Raw genomic sequence first — 20115 nt, 5'->3', positions numbered from 1 at the left:
GGTCATCAATTGCTGCTGCTAATAGCCAAATTCATCTACTGCTACTATCATATGCTACTAGTTCATCATCATCTGCGGCTGCTGCTACTAGTTCATCATCATCATCTGCTTCTAATATTTCATTGCTGCTGCTAGCTTGTTTAGTACTATTTCATCTGCTGCTTCTACTACTAGCTCATCTGCTACTATTCACCCTCTGCTGCTGCTACTAGCTCATCTGCTGCTGTTACTAGTTCATAATCATCTGCTGCTGCTGCTACTACTACTACTACTAGCTCATCTGTTGCTACTACTACTAGCTCATCTGTTGCTGCTGCTACTAGCTCATCTGTTGCTGCTGCTGCTGCTACTAGATCTGCTGCTGCTGCTACTAGCTCATCTGTTGCTGCTGCTACTACTAGCTCATCTGTTGCTGCTGCTACTACTAGCTCATCTGTTGCTGCTGCTACTACTAGCTCATCTGTTGCTGCTGCTGCTGCTACTACTAGATCATCTGTTGCTGCTGCTGCTGCTACTACTAGATCATCTGTTGCTGCTGCGTCTGCTACTACTAGCTCATTTTCTGCTGCTGCTGCTACTAGCTCATTTTCTGCTGCTGCTGGTGCTAGCTCATTTTCTGCTGCTGCTGCTGCTAGCTCATCTGTTGTTGCTGCCGCTGCTACTAACTCATCTGTTGTTGCTGCTGCCGCTGCTACTAACTCATCTGTTGTTGCTGCTGCCGCTGCTACTAACTCATCTGTTGTTGCTGCTGCCGCTGCTACTAACTCATCTGTTGTTGCTGCTGCCGCTGCTACTAACTCATCTGTTGTTGCTGCTGCTGCTGCTACTAACTCATCTGTTGTTGTTGCTGCTGCTGCTGCTGCTGCTACTAACTCATCTGTTGTTGTTGCTGCTGCTACTAGCTCATCTGTTGTTGTTGCTGCTGCTACTAACTCATCTGTTGTTGTTGCTGCTGCTACTAGCTCATCTGTTGTTGTTGCTGCTGCTACTAGCTCATCTGTTGTTGTTGCTGCTGCTACTAGCTCATCTGTTGTTGTTGCTGCTGCTACTAGCTCATCTGTTGTTGTTGCTGCTGCTACTAGCTCATCTGTTGTTGTTGCTGCTGCTACTAGCTCATCTGTTGTTGTTGCTGCTGCTACTAGCTCATCTGTTGTTGTTGCTGCTGCTACTAGCTCATCTGTTGTTGTTGCTGCTGCTACTAGCTCATCTGTTGTTGTTGCTGCTGCTACTAGCTCATCTGTTGTTGTTGCTGCTGCTACTAGCTCATCTGTTGTTGCTGCTGCTGCTACTAGCTCATCTGTTGCTGCTGCTGCTGCTACTAGCTCATCTGTTGCTGCTGCTGCTGCTACTAGCTCATCTGTTGCTGCTGCTGCTGCTACTAGCTCATCTGTTGCTGCTGCTGCTGCTACTAGCTCATCTGTTGCTGCTGCTGCTGCTACTAGCTCATCTGTTGCTGCTGCTGCTGCTGCTAGCTCATCTGTTGCTGCTGCTGCTGCTACTAGCTCATCTGTTGCTGCTGCTGCTGCTGCTAGCTCATCTGTTGCTGCTGCTGCTGCTACTAGCTCATCTGTTGCTGCTGCTGCTGCTGCTAGTTCATCTGTTGCTGCTGCTGCTGCTACTAGCTCATCTGTTGTTGCTGCTGCTGCTACTAGCTCATCTGTTGTTGCTGCTGCTGCTACTAGCTCATCTGTTGTTGCTGCTGCTGCTACTAGCTCATCTGTTGTTGCTGCTGCTGCTACTAGCTCATCTGTTGTTGCTGCTGCTGCTACTAGCTCATCTGTTGTTGCTGCTGCTGCTACTAGCTCATCTGTTGTTGCTGCTGCTGCTACTAGCTCATCTGTTGTTGCTGCTGCTGCTACTAGCTCATCTGTTGTTGCTGCTGCTGCTACTAGCTCATCTGTTGTTGCTGCTGCTGCTACTAGCTCATCTGTTGTTGTTGCTGCTGCTACTAGCTCATCTGTTGTTGCTGCTGCTGCTATTAGCTCATCTGCTGCTGCTGCTACTAGCTCATCTGCTGCTGCGGGTGCTGCTGCTATTAGCTCATCTGCTGCTGCTTCATCATCATCTGCTGCTACTAGTTCATCATCTGTTGCTGCTACTGCTCCTAAGTTCATCATCATCTGCTTTCAATAGTTCATTGCTGCTGCTAGCTTGTTAAGTACTATTTCATCTGCTGCTTCTACTACTAGCTCATCTGCTACCATTCACCCTCTGCTGCTGCTAGAACTAGCTCATCTGCTGCTGCTGCTGCTAGAACTAGCTCATCTGCTGCTGCTAGAACTAGCTCATCTGCTGCTGCTGCTACTAGTTCATCATCTGCTGCTGCTGCTGCTACTAGTTCATCATCTGCTGCTGCTGCTACTAGTTCATCATCTGCTGCTGCTGCTACTAGTTCATCATCATCATCTGCTGCTGCTGCTGCTACTAGTTCATCATCATCATCTGCTGCTGCTGCTGCTACTAGTTCATCATCATCATCTGCTGCTGCTGCTGCTACTAGTTCATCATCATCTGCTGCTGCTGCTGCTGCTACTAGTTCATCATCATCTGCTGCTGCTGGTGCTAGCTCATTTTCTGCTGCTGCTGCTAGCTCATCTGTTGTTGCTGCTGCTGCTACTAACTCATCTGTTGCTGCCGCTGCTACTAACTCATCTGTTGTTGCTGCTGCCGCTGCTACTAACTCATCTGTTGTTGCTGCTGCCGCTGCTACTAACTCATCTGTTGTTGCTGCTGCTACTAACTCATCTGTTGTTACTGCTGCTGCTGCTACTAACTCATCTGTTGTTGTTGCTGCTGCTGCTGCTGTGCTACTAACTCATCTGTTGTTGCTGCTGCTACTAGCTCATCTGTTGTTGTTGTTGCTGCTACTAGCTCATCTGTTGTTGTTGCTGCTGCTACTAGCTCATCTGTTGTTGTTGCTGCTGCTACTAGCTCATCTGTTGCTGCTGCTGCTGCTACTAGCTCATCTGTTGCTGCTGCTGCTGCTACTAGCTCATCTGTTGCTGCTGCTGCTGCTACTAGCTCATCTGTTGCTGCTGCTGCTGCTACTAGCTCATCTGTTGCTGCTGCTGCTGCTACTAGCTCATCTGTTGCTGCTGCTGCTGCTACTAGCTCATCTGTTGCTGCTGCTGCTGCTACTAGCTCATCTGTTGCTGCTGCTGCTGCTACTAGCTCATCTGTTGCTGCTGCTGCTGCTACTAGCTCATCTGTTGCTGCTGCTGCTGCTACTAGCTCATCTGCTGCTGCTGCTGCTGCTACTAGCTCATCTGTTGCTGCTGCTGCTGCTGCTGCTGCTACTAGCTCATCTGTTGCTGCTGCTGCTGCTACTAGCTCATCTGTTGCTGCTGCTGCTGCTGCTACTAGCTCATCTGTTGCTGCTGCTGCTGCTGCTGCTGCTACTAGCTCATCTGTTGCTGCTGCTGCTGCTGCTAGTTCATCTGTTGTTGCTGCTGCTGCTAGCTCATCTGTTGTTGCTGCTGCTACTAGCTCATCTGTTGCTGCTGATGCTACTAGCTAATCTGTTGTTGCTGCTGCTACTAGCTCATCTGTTGTTGCTGCTGCTACTAGCTCATCTGTTGTTGCTGCTGCTACTAGCACATCTGTTGCTGCTGCTGCTGCTACTAGCTCATCTGTTGCTGCTGCTGCTGCTACTAGCTCATCTGTTGCTGCTGCTGCTGCTACTAGCTCATCTGTTGCTGCTGCTGCTGCTACTAGCTCATCTGTTGCTGCTGCTGCTGCTACTAGCTCATCTGTTGCTGCTGCTGCTGCTACTAGCTCATCTGTTGTTGCTGCTGCTGCTACTAGCTCATCTGTTGTTGCTGCTGCTGCTACTAGCTCATCTGTTGTTGCTGCTGCTGCTACTAGCTCATCTGTTGTTGCTGCTGCTGATACTAGCTCATCTGTTGTTGCTGCTGCTGATACTAGCTCATCTGTTGTTGCTGCTGCTGCTACTAGCTCATCTGTTGTTGCTGCTGCTGCTACTAGCTCATCTGTTGTTGCTGCTGCTGCTATTAGCTCATCTGCTGCTTCTGCTACTAGCTCATCTGCTGCTTCATCATCATCTGCTGCTGCTTCATCATCATCTGCTGCTACTAGTTCATCATCTGTTGCTGCTACTGCTCCTAAGTTCATCATCATCTGCTTTCAATAGTTCATTGCTGCTGCTAGCTTGTTAAGTACTATTTCATCTGCTGCTTCTACTACTAGCTCATCTGCTACCATTCACCCTCTGCTGCTGCTAGAACTAGCTCATCTGCTGCTGCTGCTGCTAGAACTAGCTCATCTGCTGCTGCTGCTGCTAGAACTAGCTCATCTGCTGCTGCTACTAGTTCATCATCTGCTGCTGCTACTAGTTCATCATCTGCTGCTGCTGCTACTAGTTCATCATCATCATCTGCTGCTGCTGCTACTAGTTCATCATCATCTGCTGCTGCTGCTGCTACTAGTTCATCATCTGCTGCTGCTGCTGCTACTAGTTCATCATCATCATCTGCTGCTGCTGCTACTAGTTCATCATCATCTGCTGCTGCTGCTGCTACTAGTTCATCATCATCATCTGCTGCTGCTGCTGCTACTAGTTCATCATCATCATCTGCTGCTGCTGCTGCTACTAGTTCATCATCATCTGCTGCTGCTGCTGCTACTAGTTCATCATCATCTGTTGCTGCTGCTGCTACTAGTTCATCATCATCTGCTGCTGCTGCTGCTACTAGTTCATCATCATCTGCTGCTGCTGCTGCTACTAGTTCATCATCATCTGCTGCTGCTACTACTAGTTCATCATCATCTGCTGCTGCTACTACTAGTTCATCATCATCTGCTGCTGCTGCTACTAGTTCATCATCATCTGCTGCTGCTGCTACTAGTTCATCATCATCTAATAGTTAATTTGCTGCTGCTAGGTTGTTTAGTACTATTTCATCTGCTGTTTCTACTACTAGCTCATCTGCTACTATTCACCCTCTGCTGCTGCTAGCTCATCTGCTGCTGCTGCTGCTGCTGCTGCTACTACTAGCTCATCTGCTGCTGCTGCTACTAGCTCATCTGCTACTAGCTCATCATCATCTGCTTTTGTTGCTGCTGCTAGTTCAACATCATCATCTGCTTCTAATAGTTCATTGCTGCTGCTAGCTTGTTTAGTACTATTTCTACTACTAGCTCATCTGCTACTATTCACTCTCTGCTGCTGCTAGCTCATCTGCTGCTACTACTACTACTAGCTCATCTGCTGCTAGCTCACCATCATCTGCTGCTGCTGCTGCTACTAGCTCACCATCATCTGCTGCTGCTACTAGCTCACCATCATCTGCTGCTGCTACTAGCTCACCATCATCTGCTGCTGCTGCTACTAGCTCATCTGCTGCTGCTGCTACTAGTTCATCATCATCTACTGCTGCTAGTTCATCATCATCATCTGTTGCTGCTGTTACTAGGTCATCATCATCTGCTCTCAATAGTTCATTGCTGCTGCTAGGTTGTTTAGTACTATTTCATCTGCTGCTTTTACTACTAGCTCATCTGCTACTATTCACCCTCTGCTGCTGCTAGTTCATCATCATCTACTGCTGCTAGTTCATCATCTGCTGCTGCTGCTACTAGTTCATCATCATCTGCTTCTAATAGTTCATTGCTGCTGCTAGAACTAGCTCATCTGCTGCTGCTGCTGCTACTAGTTCATCATCTGCTGCTACTAGTTCATCATGTGCTGCTGCTAGTTCATGTGCTGCTGCTGCTGCTAGAACTAGCTCATCTGCTGCTATTAGTTCATCATCATCTGCTGCTGCTGCTACTAGTTAATCATCATCTGCTGCTGCTGCTACTAGTTCATCATCATCTGCTGCTGCTGCTGCTACTAGTTCATCATCATCTGCTGCTGCTGCTACTAGTTCATCATCTGCTGCTGCTGCTGCTACTAGTTCATCATCTGCTTCTAATAGTTCATTGCTGCTGCTAGCTTGTTAAGTACTATTTCATCTGCTGCTTCTACTACTAGCTCATCTGCTACTATTCACCCTCTGCTGCTGCTGTTGCTAGACCTGCTGCTAGTTCATGTGCTGCTGCTGCTGCTAGAACTAGCTCATCTGCTGCTGCTGCTACTACTAGCTCATCATCTGCTGCTACTAGTTCATCATCATCTGCTGCTGCTGCTGCTACTAGTTCATCATCATCTGCTGCTACTAGTTCATCATCATCTGCTGCTGCTGCTTCTAGTTCATCATCATCTGCTGCTGCTGTTTCTAGTTCATCATCATCTGCTGCTTCTGCTACTAGTTCATCATCATCTGCTGCTACTAGTTCATCATCATCTGCTGCTACTAGTTCATCATCATCTGCTGCTACTAGTTCATCATCATCTAATAGTTAATTTGCTGCTGCTAGCTTGTTTAGTACTATTTCTACTACTAGCTTATCTGCTACTACTCACCCTCTGCTGCTGCTAGTTCATCTGCTGCTACTACTACTACTACAAGCTCATCTGCTGCTGCTCTTGCTGCTATTAGCTCATTTGCTGCTGCTGCTGCTATTAGTTCCCCTGCTGCTGCTACTAGCTCATCTGGTGCTGCTGCTGCTACTAGTTCATCTGCTGCTGCTGCTACTAGATCATCATCATCTGCTGCTGCTGCTGTTACTAGTTCATCATCATCTGCTCTCAATAGTTCATTGCTGCTGCTAGGTTGTTTAGTACTATTTCATCTGCTGCTTCTACTACTAGCTCATCTGCTACTATTCACCCTCTGCTGCTGCTAGCTCATCTGCTGCTGCTGCTGCTACTAGCTAATCTGCTGCTGCTACTACTAGCTCATCTGCTGCTGCTACTACTAGCTCATCTGCTGCTGATGCTGCTGCTACTAGTTCATCATCTGCTTCTAATAGTTCATTGCTGCTGCTAGCTTGTTTAGTACTATTTCTACTACTAGCTTATCTGCTACTACTCACCCTCTGCTGCTGCTCTTGCTGCTATTAGCTCATTTGCTGCTGCTGCTGCTATTAGTTCCCCTGCTGCTGCTACTAGCTCATCTGGTGCTACTGCTGTTACTAGCTCATCTGCTGCTGCTGCTGCTGCTACTAGTTCATCTGCTGCTGCTGCTACTAGCTCATCATCATTTACTGCTGCTAGTTCATCATCATCATCTGCTGCTGCTGTTACTAGTTCATCATCATCTGCTCTCAATAGTTCATTGCTGCTGCTAGGTTGTTTAGTACTATTTCATCTGCTGCTTCTACTACTAGCTCATCTGCTACTATTCACCCTCTGCTGCTGCTAGTTCATCATCATCTACTGCTGCTAGGTAATCTGCAGCTGCTGCTACTAGTTCATCATCATCTGCTTCTAATAGTTCATTGCTGCTGCTAGGTTGTTTAGTACTATTTCATCTGCTGCTTCTACTACTAGCTCATCTGCTACTATTTACCCTCTGCTGCTGCTAGTTTATGTGCTGCTGCTGCTGCTGCTGCTAGCTCATCTGCTGCTGCTGTTGCTAGAGCTGCTGCTAGCTCATCTGCTGCTGCTGTTGCTAGAACTAGCTCATCTGCTGCTGCTGTTGCTAGAACTAGCTCATCTGCTGCTGCTGCTACTAGTTCATCATCTGCTGCTGCTGCTGCTGCTACTAGTTCATCATCTGCTGCTGCTGCTGCTGCTGCTACTAGTTCATCATCTGCTGCTGCTGCTACTAGTTCATCATCTGCTGCTGCTACTAGTTCATCATCTGCTGCTGCTGCTGCTGCTACTAGTTCATCATCTGCTGCTGCTGCTACTAGTTCATCATCTGCTGCTGCTGCTACTAGTTCATCATCTGCTGCTGCTGCTACTAGTTCATCATCTGCTGCTGCTGCTGCTAGTTCATCATCTGCTGCTGCTGCTACTAGTTCATCATCTGCTGCTGCTGCTGCTGCTACTAGTTCATCATCTGCTGCTGCTGCTGCTGCTACTAGTTCATCATCTGCTGCTGCTGCTGCTGCTACTAGTTCATCATCTGCTGCTGCTGCTGCTGCTACTAGTTCATCATCTGCTGCTGCTGCTGCTGCTACTAGTTCATCATCTGCTGCTGCTGCTGCTGCTACTAGTTCATCATCTGCTGCTGCTGCTGCTGCTACTAGTTCATCATCTGCTGCTGCTGCTGCTGCTACTAGTTCATCATCTGCTGCTGCTGCTGCTGCTACTAGTTCATCATCTGCTGCTGCTGCTGCTGCTACTAGTTCATCATCTGCTGCTGCTGCTGCTGCTACTAGTTCATCATCTGCTGCTGCTGCTGCTGCTGCTACTAGTTCATCATCTGCTGCTGCTGCTGCTGCTGCTACTAGTTCATCATCTGCTGCTGCTGCTGCTGCTGCTACTAGTTCATCATCTGCTGCTGCTGCTGCTGCTGCTACTAGTTCATCATCTGCTGCTGCTGCTGCTGCTACTAGTTCATCATCTGCTGCTGCTGCTGCTGCTACTAGTTCATCATCTGCTGCTGCTGCTGCTGCTACTAGTTCATCATCTGCTGCTGCTGCTGCTGCTACTAGTTCATCATCTGCTGCTGCTGCTGCTGCTACTAGTTCATCATCTGCTGCTGCTGCTGCTGCTACTAGTTCATCATCTGCTGCTGCTGCTACTACTAGCTCATCTGCTGCTGCTGCTACTACTACTAGCTCATCTGCTGCTGCTACTAGTTCATCATCATCTGCTGCTGCTACTAGTTCACCTTCTGCTGCTGCTAGTTCATCTGCTGCTGCTGCTAGCTCATCTGCTGCTGCTGCTGCTGCTGCTGCTAGCTCATCACCTGCTGCTGCTGCTAGCTCATCACCTGCTGCTGCTGCTGCTGCTGCTGCTGCTAGCTCATCACCTGCTGCTGCTTCTGCTACTAGCTCATCTGCTACTATTCACCTTTTGCTGCTGTTAGTTCATCTGCTGCTGCCGTTGTTGCTGCTACTAGCTCATCTGCTGCTGCTGCTGCTACTAGATCACCTGCTGCTGCTGCTGCTGCTAGCTCATCACCTGCTGCTGCTAGCTCATCACCTGCTGCTGCTGCTGCTGCTGCTGCTGCTAGCTCATCACCTGCTGCTGCTGCTGCTGCTGCTGCTGCTGCTGCTAGCTCATCACCTGCTGCTGCTGCTGCTGCTGCTGCTAGCTCATCACCTGCTGCTGCTGCTGCTAGCTCATCACCTGCTGCTGCTGCTGCTAGCTCATCACCTGCTGCTGCTGCTGCTAGCTCATCACCTGCTGCTGCTGCTGCTGCTGCTAGCTCATCACCTGCTGCTGCTGCTGCTGCTGCTAGCTCATCACCTGCTGCTGCTGCTAGCTCATCACCTGCTGCTGCTAGCTCATCACCTGCTGCTGCTAGCTCATCACCTGCTAGCTCATCACCTGCTGCTGCTGCTGCTAGCTCATCACCTGCTGCTGCTGCTGCTAGCTCATCACCTGCTGCTGCTGCTGCTGCTAGCTCATCACCTGCTGCTGCTGCTGCTGCTGCTAGCTCATCACCTGCTGCTGCTGCTGCTGCTGCTAGCTCATCACCTGCTGCTGCTGCTGCTGCTGCTAGCTCATCACCTGCTGCTGCTGCTGCTGCTGCTAGCTCATCACCTGCTGCTGCTGCTGCTGCTGCTAGCTCATCACCTGCTGCTGCTGCTGCTGCTGCTAGCTCATCACCTGCTGCTGCTGCTGCTGCTGCTAGCTCATCACCTGCTGCTGCTGCTGCTGCTGCTAGCTCATCACCTGCTGCTGCTGCTGCTGCTGCTAGCTCATCACCTGCTGCTGCTGCTGCTGCTGCTAGCTCATCACCTGCTGCTGCTGCTGCTGCTGCTAGCTCATCACCTGCTGCTGCTGCTGCTGCTGCTAGCTCATCGCCTGCTGCTGCTGCTGCTGCTGCTAGCTCATCACCTGCTGCTGCTGCTGCTAGCTCATCACCTGCTGCTGCTGCTGCTAGCTCATCACCTGCTGCTGCTGCTGCTAGCTCATCACCTGCTGCTGCTGCTGCTGCTGCTAGCTCATCACCTGCTAGCTCATCACCTGCTGCTGCTGCAGCTGCTGCTGCTGCTAGCTCATCACCTGCTGCTGCTGCTGCTGCTGCTGCTAGCTCATCACCTGCTGCTGCTGCTGCTGCTGCTGCTGCTAGCTCATCACCTGCTGCTGCTGCTGCTGCTGCCGCTGCTAGCTCATCACCTGCTGCTGCCGCTGCTAGCTCATCACCTGCTGCTGCCGCTGCTAGCTCATCACCTGCTGCTGCTAGCTCATCACCTGCTGCTGCCGCTGCTAGCTCATCACCTGCTGCTGCTAGCTCATCACCTGCTGCTGCCGCTGCTAGCTCATCACCTGCTGCTGCTAGCTCATCACCTGCTGCTGCTAGCTCATCACCTGCTGCTGCTAGCTCATCACCTGCTGCTGCCGCTACTAGCTCATCTGCTGCTGCCGCTACTAGCTCATCTGCTGCTGCCGCTACCCTTTTTTCTTCCAATGCTACTCTGTTTCTGCTGCTGCTACTAATTTTTCTGGAACAAATAAATTTTCAAAACAATAAAAAAATATATTCTTATTTGTGATGTTCATACAAACCTTAATCAACCGAGTTCTCCTCAATGAACGTTAACAGGACCTTTTCTATAATCATTTAAAGTGATTAATTTTGCAGCTTCCAAGTAAATAATTGTGGAGGTGTATTCCAATGATACATCTTGCAATAAGTATGGTGAAATATCAAGCCTCAATGATTGAGAAACAAATTGAGAATTGAATGACAGCACTGAGAAACTTATTCATTAATCAAATTGTGGCCAAAAACATCTAATTCTGCTAATGCAAAAAACTATATTCCAGATTTCTGCAAACTTTGGACGATGGGAATGATCTAAAAATAATGCTCTAAAACGAAAAATTATTCAAACAACCTAAGTTATTGTTTCCATACAATATATTAAAGATGGAAAAAGTCTTATGGACTTTCTTTGTAATATTTTGCTTAATTTGTTTTTCTACCATGAACGTCTCCCAGCTTATTTACTTTAAAAAAAAAAACTATGATAAAAAATACATTAGTCCTTGTACTACTAAATATATAAAAATCTTTAATTACATTTACTTTCCTATTTAATTAGATTTTAAAGTCAACTTTAACAAGAGAGAAAAAATCTGATAACAGTTCTGAAATGCACTAACAATTAAAAATGAATACGCTAACTCGCATACCGAAAAATAATCACATATCAGAACATAAGACTAATGAATCAGAATCTCTAACCATGAATGTTTATAAAGCCAGAAACAACATGATTCAGCAGTATCTACTACTATAGTTATTAAACCACAAGCTCAACGAAATAACTGTTCATTTTATAACATGGCTACAAAAGCCGACCCAAATAATTTTGCCCCTGAACCAAAGGAAAACTTTTCATCAAGCTTTTTTTTCGATATAGAGAGAGACACACGTAAATTAGTTAATTTCCCTCAACAGTTTAAGTAATAAAAAAAAATCTCATTACTACTTATGGAAAATATAAATGTGTTAGTGATGATAAAGAAAGTATTTAATTGCCACAGGTATACAAACTAATATAAAGATAAAAACTTATGACCCTGAAAAGGTTTAGTGCCACCTAACAGTTCGAAATAAGAAGCTCAATACTGATGATAACAGACTATTCTACCAACTGCTATACTTGCAAAACTTTATTTCATCTGCTTCTCGACTATCATTTCACTTTTAATTTCTCCCTTGAAAAGGCACCAATTTTCATTTGACCCTTAAAAAAGGAAAAAAGTTCAACTTGTAAGATTCGTCATGTTGAAACACCATTTGGTCATGTGATAATGATGATAACGATAACAATAACAATATCAATGCTTATAGAACGCTTTTAGTTCAACCCCTCACCATAAACAGTTACCTTGATTACTTCACTCGTCACAAACTGTAGTTATCCCATACATGTAAATTCCAGCTATGGATTGATTAGCAGAGGCAATGAAAACACAATGATGATGGTGACAAATGCAGGAATGAACCACAATATAAATGTCGCTTTCAGACTAAATAGCTTCACGTGGCAACCAGGTTTAACAATCAAAGTAGAGCAATGTTAGGTACCTAAAGGTTTTCATCGAGAAACTGGCCTGAATAGAAATCAAGAACTAGCTGCCATGGAGACTACAGAGGCAATACTATGGAAAAAAAACATGGCAGTGTGTTCACCTAGCATTCGTATGGCACCAGATCGTTCGCAGCCCAGGACGGTGAGTTTAAGCTGTTTACTGGGCGGCCACTGCTGTGGTTGGGCACATCCCGGGTGACGTTTTGGCGAGCATCTATTCCGATGAAACTGGAACTAGACACCTTTTAAAAGAGACGAGAAGAAATTAGTACGTATAGATTACATCCGCAGAAAATTCATGGAATATGAATACCATCTGGCAAGATAAAAATAACTAAAGAGAAAAGGTGTTGACAAATAAAATGGACAAGAAATAGAAAAAGAAAGGACTTTTAAAATGAAGAGCTCAAATGGAAAGAAAAACCTAGTTTTTCAAAATAATATTAACCTTTTAAGAGTGTAGAATTTCTTTATACCCAAGCTACACTTAAAAATAAAAAATGAAGAGCTCAAATGGAAAGAAAAACCTAGTTTTTCAAAATAATATTAACCTTTTAAGAGTGTAGAATTTCTTTATACCCAAGCTACACTGTTAAAAATAAAAAAAAATCTTAAAAATTTTCGTTTGCTTTATTATTCCTATTTAAACCTCTTGTCAAATACATTGCCGTGTTCCCTATACACAGAACTATCTATCATTATACAGAATTCCTATAAAAATCATTTTAATATTTTAATTAATTCACCTACCATACATGGCAATATTAAATTCTTATAAAAGTCATATATACCTCGTTATATACAATGCCATTACCTCAGAGTTTGTAATTTGAATTTGTTATTAATTCACACTAAGACTTCTATTCTCGACTAGAAAACCCACTGAAGGAAGACTATTTAAATCTTACTGGAATTTAATTATTAGTTCTTATACTTTAATTTCCAAGACTTTAAACGTCATTCTCAGACTTGAAATATGCATAAATACTGCAATAAGAGGGTAGTAATAATTGATTTCCTCGATGTGAACATTTATCTACAGTATATGTTTGAGACTTCTAAAGATACATGGTTCAAGTGGAAAACTATTCAAGAATTGAAAAAGTCTAGTTCATTCATTTAAAAAGTTATGAATCCTGTCCATTAACAAAATTAAGATAGAAGTTAAATCCTTAGTTTTCAGATGCTTCTTATCCTAAGATCCAAATTACTGTTTAATACAAAGTTTTGAAGTAAAAAGAATCAAGTAACAATATTGCAAGACCTAGAGGTTAACGAAATAAATTTAAATCTAACTTAAGTGTTTTTGAATAAAGAATAAAATGCTAACACTTTAAAAAATTCAACGTTCTCGGTAAACTACGGCTCATCAGTTCCATTTAAGATCCGATATCATTTAACTTTATTCTAGTAACATTTACATTGCAGATTTTGTGAACATCCTTGGATGTTTTTCCTATCTGTAAGCATTCATGAAAGGTTGCATACCTCAGTGTTCAGTTGCCTCCTTTCCTCGCATGTTTGGGCCAAGAAATTCCAGGTCTCTGGAGAAGGTTGTTGAAGTGGATTCCTTTTAAACGTAGTTGTTTTTCACAAATAATGCAAGAGTTGTTTTGATCTGTCTTTGCATATTTACTTTCAGATTCATGCGGTTCTACTACCAAAATGGCTGTTTTTCTCTTGCGTGAAAAAGGTCCCAGAACTACCTCGCCTTTTATTCTGAAAGAGAAAGATTTTTTTCTACTCTTTTCCTTTCCATAAAAAAAAATCAAGTGATTTACATGCCATATGAGAATCTTAGGTCTAATAGTAAAAAATTAAAGGACAATTAAGTTTGGACAATCTCACTACGTATTTTTTTTAATAGCATCCAAAAGACTTAGATTACCAGCTCGTATATTGGAACTGGATCTGGTATTGCAGTTTGCACGTCGAGCATGACCGATAACTTGGGCAGGGCTTACAATACTTTCATAAAATCTAACTAAAATAGATAAATTCTGGTTTCTCCTTCCTACGAATCATCTCAAAACTTGATGAAAGTAGAATATAACATACTCTAATAAAGATAGATTAATTAAACTCAAGTAATTTTGTCAATATTATTTATAAAAATCAAATATTTTGTCAATATTAGCTATAGAAATCAAACAAAAAGTTTATAGAACCTAAATATTTATTTTCAGGTCTAAAGCTTTTTCTTTTTTTTTCTTTTATAGTAATTTAGTCAATGTATATTCCACCCTGAACCTAAGATTAGGGTAATTCTTTAATTTAAAATTGGTTGCTAGAAAATTGATCGGTCATTAAATGGTATTTTTTGATGGTCTTAATCAATTACCTTTTAATACTTTATATCTGGATTATAGATTTATATTTGTTCCATTTACTACTTATGGTGTTGATATAAACTTTTTGTTCAGACCAAACCAACTGCAAATGTTGCTACACTTCTATGAACAGTTTGATTAAAACTCAAATACAAGATGATAATATGCGGAAATTTTTACCAAATTAGTAAGAACTTTACCAGTACCTGTATAATATGACATGACCAGTCTAGAAATAGTAAAGAAATAAATAGCTAATGATTTCCTTAAGTAAAAACAGAATAATTGTAGACTTTGAACTGGGGACAATACAAAAATTAAGTTTAAGTAGTATAATAAAGTTTAATGAAGTACCACTAATTGCATAGATAATTTGGTTGAATACATGCAATAAAAAATGTACGCATAAACCAAATTCTGGAACTTCTGCAGTACTAATCTAATGGCCTTCCTTAATTCTAAAAACGTACGATTCCAGTGGCTTTAGTAATTCATAATTCCAATATGTCATTGAACCCACTGTACAAAAAAAAAAAAAAAAAAAAAAATGTCAATCAGAATAATGAAGTCCTGGAGCTACCCCAATTCTACGAATATTGAGCAATGCATCTGGCTTCCCCGCTCCATTATTTCAAATGTCAGAAATCCTGTGTCAAGCTGTCAGTGATTATGAAATCAGATTAAGTAGCGAGAGACTAAAATTGCAAGTATGAATGAAAATGAGACGAAACTAAACCTAATTTGCAAATACGAATGATAATGAGAGAACGTGATTTGCAAGTATGAATGAAAATGAAACAAGAGACCGAACCTAATTTGCCAATATGAATGAAAACGAGAGACAACCTAATTTGCAAATACGAAGGGAAAATAAGACAGACTGAATGTTATTTGCCAAGTATGAATGAAAATTTGACAAGAGACCGCACCTAATTTGCCGATATGAATGAAAATAAGAGAGACTGAACCTAATTTGCAAACACAAAGGGAAAATAAGACAGAATGAACATTATTTGCCAAGTATGAATGAAAAATGAGACAAGAGACAACCTTATTTGCAAATACGAATGCAAAAGAGAGTGAACGTGATTTGCAAATAGGAATGAAAGTGAGATTTGAGACTGAACGTAATTAGCAAGTATGAAGGAATTGAGAGAGACAGAACATGATTTGCAAGTATGAAGGAAAATGAGATTAGAGACAGAACATGAATTGTAAGTATGAAGGAAAATGAGATTAGAGACAGAACATGATTTGTAAGTATGAAGGAAAATGTAATTGGAGAGAAAGCGATTTGCAAGTATGAAGGAAAATGAGATAGAGGGCACTTTAGGGAGGTTTGTGAAACTAACTGCTCCTGATCAAGAGATCCCTAAATTGGAAACAGTAAATCGAGGTTGTGTTGATTAATAAAGAAAATCTAAGGATGAAATGGTAAAAAGGCTAAATAGCCTTAAATGCTTCAATATGAAAATTGCTAAGAAATTTAGAGTAAGGCTATTTAAGATTGGAATGGCTACTCTTTCATGATGATACACTCACGCTTTTAAAGTCCAGAAGTCTGAATGAAGTTTGGGACATCTCCACTTCGAGAGCAAACATCAGGTCACCTATCTGAAAGGGGTTGGCAAGATAAAACAGAAAAAAAAATAACTCAAGAGTATTTATTAGGCCAAAGCTATTATGTACGAATAGTATGGTTTCTTAGTCAATAGTAAAATTATATATGGAGTCTCAAAGTGATGTATTAGGTACTAGTAAAGATTTTTAGTTAGTAATAAAGTGATTTATTCTATACTGGTGATTTATTAGTTAAAGGGATTTATTAGCTACTAATAAGAGTAATTTATAGTTGGGCCTTCTGATAGATTTCTTGGATAATAAGGATTTATTTAGTACTAGTAATAATAAGGGGCCACAGAGATACATACTAGGTCGCAATAAATTCAAATATTATGCACCAATAGAGAGAATTTCCGGCCCATGAACATTTTTCAAATCAGTTTTATTAATACAAATCAAGTTCAAAGTTCAAACAAACTGCAAAATCAAAAATTCTTCATAAACCTTAAGAAATCTTCACACTATTTAGGAAAGTAGTAAAAAACAAGCAACTTACCTTTTATAAATCACAAGAAAACTATACTCAGTGCCTTTAGTTTCAATGCAATTTAATAAAAAAGTGTTTTCACCGTAGTTCAAACCAACTCCATTTCAGAAGCAACGTCCTGCTGATGGGAGTCACTCCATGCTTGTGTTTCAGCAAGAGCATTTGTACTTGGTAACATCAATTTACAAGCCCTTTCTGTCAAATCAAATGGCTCTCAGTGTCCTAAGCCTTTAATGAAAAATATTTATTAATATGTGTTTTATACTGTGAGATAGAAGACTTTTTTTAAGAGTACTATGACTGTCAAATTGTTGTGCGCGAACACTGAACTCTTTAGGCAACGTGTGTTAAGTCTGATAGGTGACGTGTTGTAAGCCTAATGGGAAGAGTAATTTCCATCATAGTGGAGATTTCCACAAAATCTAGCAATTCAACATATTGACAGAGCAACATTGCATTTACTTGCTCCGAGGGGTAAGCAGTAGGCTACCGCTCGGGCGATCGCAGGAACATGGTACTCGTCTGAAGAGTATCTGGCTGTGTGAAGTGTATTCACGAACCTTTTTATATAAAAAAGTGAAAAAAAACCATGTTCCAATGTCTTATTATCCATTATCCGCCGACATGGGGCATCAGTATCTATTAAAGAAAAAACATTACATATAATAAGATATATTATATAAAAATATACATACATATTTACTTTAAAAAAAATGTAAACATTAACAAAAGAGAGGGAGTGATAAAAATTGTAGAAGAAATCCATATGATGATAACAATAGCATATGAAATAACGTCGCTAATAAAAAACACCTGAGTCAGTACCAAGAGTAACAGTAGAAGTGACGAAAACACTAAAAAGGCATTTAATGAAGCAAAGCAGCAACATAAGAAGGCATGATAATCTATTTAATAATAGATAAAAGATAATAAATAAAAGTAGTAAAACTCCCTAACTTTACACAATCAAAAATTTTTTGTATAAATGCTCTATAAATACAGCTTGGAAAAAATCATAATTTACAAAAAGGAGAGACAAAAGACCCGAAAAATTACGGCAAAATAAATACTCTTAATATATATAATATTCACAAAGATCATATCGAGTCCAATAAAAAGACAGCTAGACTTTATCAACTTAGAGAGTAGGTAGAGAGTAATCAGGTTTCAGAAGTAGGTATTCAACCACTGAACATATCCATGAAATTAACAAGCAGATGGAAAAATCATCAAGTATGACAACCCACTATGTATGACAGTTATGGACCCGGAAAGTTTTTATTGTTAAAACTTCAGCAACAATTAAAGCATTTCAAAAGCATGGAATAGATGAATTTTATGTTAGAAAACCTAGAGATCTATACAGGTAACGGGCAGTATAGCAAAGATGGTGAGAAAATTTAGACGAGAAAATTTCGACTGAGAAAAGAGTTAGACAAGGAGAGCCCATCTCTCCCCTCAAATCATTTACAGCATGCCTACAAAAATCTTAAGAAATTAGATTGGTAAAATTTAAGAATTAACATAATGGGGAATACCTCATAAGACTTGTATTGTAAAACTCGAAAACTGTACCGCTGAATGTAAATTATGCTTATGTTAAAATATAAACATACGTACATTACATTAAATTAATCTAATTATTTCTTTTTACTGTACAGGCTATGTGTAGGCTTACCTGTATTGTATTAAATTTTGTCTTAAAAGTTACTCATCACAGCAATATACTTTACAACTCTGGTAACTGAACTCTACAAATCGAAAAGTTGCTGAAAAATATATTTCAATCTGCATGGGGAGAAGGATCATCTATGCCACCATCATGACCGAGCTCCATTGTAGTTTCCAGAGGAGGGGTTGCGCAAGAAGGGATGTTGGAGAAATGGTGTCAGGCTCGGAAGAATCAGTGGTTAGAAATGGTAGTGGTGGTGGTGGTGATGGCCGAGACTCTGAGGCTGGAAGAGGTGGGCATGGCAGTTTCTCACAAAGAGGAGAGAGAATAGTTACGGGCAGCTGTTTTGCATACTCCATCTTTTCCAAGATGCCCTTTTAACCAACTAAAGCCTTATCCATGGATCGCATGATCTTCAGTCCGTACTAATGAATGGTCCATGCTGTACGCCCTTTGCCCAAACTCTTCCACCAACCTTGACATCACTGACAACGAGTTGTCTAGTTACATCCTCTTCCTCACTTGCAGAATGGACAAATTCAGCCAGGTTTTCATAAGTTGGCTACTCATCATGACCATCTAGCGAAACCAAGATGTCTTTCCCGATCACTTCAGATGAAGCCTTCCATTTAAATGGTCCCCAGCATAGTCACGATCTTCTTGTCCGTCTCTTGGAATGCTTCATCAGGACTGAAGCCGCCAAAGTCCTTCATGCACCATGGCCACACAAGTTTCTAACATGCAATGATGGTCTCTGGCTTGACATTGGGGAAGGAATCCATGGACAACAGCCAGACAATTCTGCCATTACAAATCCCTTCCAAAATTGGATAACGTTAAGGTCAGTGTCGTTGTCGATGGCATCTTGGAGTCGCACCATCACTTCTTAGCTGTAATGGGCCTTTAAATCTTTTATTACACCATGGTCCATAGGCTGAATGAGTGCAGTGGTGTTTGGAGGAACCACCACCACTTACACATTAGATATCATTATCCTAATGGAGGATAGATGTCCAGGAGCATTGTCAAGGATGAGGAGCACCTTAAACTCCATGCCCTTACTCTCGAGGTAGTCCTTCACATCTGGCATGAAGCCATACTGAAGAAGCCAACTCGAGAAGAGCTTTTTCGTTCATGCCTTCCTTGTGCATTCAGTATACAGACAGCAAATTCATGTCGAGACCCCGAAATGCACAGGCCTTGCCAACTTCATAAATGAAGCCAGGTTCAATAAGGTGGCTGTTGGGGTTTTCCCACAAAATCAACCTACACATGGGGGAAGGCAGAAGTCATTTATTAGCATGGGGTTTTGTTAGTAATATTTCATATAAAAATGACACCGTAAATGCCATACTATTTTTTTTAACAAGACGCCCATATTACTGTATAAGCTGTAAATACCATACTATTTTTATAACAAGACAGCCAAAATTACTGTACAAAAAATCAATCTAAAAAAATTGAGAGGCCAAATTTTACACTTAAATTAGAAAAAGAGGAACAAAAATTTATACCATTAGCCTACATGTCCTTTGCTGTCTTAAATCCAGAAGCATGACCTTCCTCCTTGGTAATGAACATTTTGGGGGCATCATCTTGCATACATAAACAAGCCTGTCAAGCAATGAAAAAAAAATATTTCAAGTACAGTTTGTACAATACAGTATACAGTATGATATACTACTATAAAATACAGTAATTTACTGCACATGTAAATTTAAGCAAACACATACAGTAACTAACAATTACGTTAAGCGCACATACATGAAAAAAAAAATAATAGTAAATAAAATATTACAGATATTGTAAGTTTCAAAAACTAAATTCAAATTACAAAACTATACTTGCATACAATAGGCTATTGTAGACACCTGTCTCTACGGTACACTAAGATTTTAGATTTCAAAAACAAGAGTACGTACGCTAATTAACATTTA

General features: G+C 41.9%; 2 protein-coding genes across 2 annotated transcripts; both read right to left on the bottom strand.

Moving 5' to 3' along the window:
- Nucleotides 1-31: 31 nt before the first annotated feature.
- LOC137633123 (nuclease SbcCD subunit C-like) lies at nucleotides 32-4131 on the bottom strand. The gene is made up of 5 exons (XM_068365284.1): nucleotides 3956-4131; nucleotides 2498-2807; nucleotides 1950-2120; nucleotides 457-872; nucleotides 32-131 (listed from the first exon to the last, which is right to left on the bottom strand). Exons 1-5 carry the CDS (start codon nucleotides 4129-4131, stop codon nucleotides 32-34), a joined length of 1173 nt encoding a protein of 390 aa, XP_068221385.1.
- Nucleotides 4132-4577: 446 nt separating this feature from the next.
- LOC137633122 (nuclease SbcCD subunit C-like) lies at nucleotides 4578-19268 on the bottom strand (the record flags this gene model as incomplete). The annotated part of the gene is made up of 8 exons (XM_068365283.1): nucleotides 19156-19268; nucleotides 10064-10467; nucleotides 7413-7604; nucleotides 6937-7161; nucleotides 5820-5953; nucleotides 5240-5294; nucleotides 4960-5106; nucleotides 4578-4876 (listed from the first exon to the last, which is right to left on the bottom strand). Coding segments are annotated over exons 1-8 (1569 nt in total), but the record flags the coding sequence as incomplete, so codon positions are not given.
- Nucleotides 19269-20115: the final 847 nt, after the last annotated feature.

Source organism: Palaemon carinicauda, chromosome 42 (assembly GCF_036898095.1).
Source record: "Palaemon carinicauda isolate YSFRI2023 chromosome 42, ASM3689809v2, whole genome shotgun sequence".
In the NCBI taxonomy this organism is placed as follows: Eukaryota; Metazoa; Arthropoda; class Malacostraca; order Decapoda; family Palaemonidae; genus Palaemon; species Palaemon carinicauda.
This window is presented reverse-complemented; position numbering and strand designations above follow the sequence as displayed.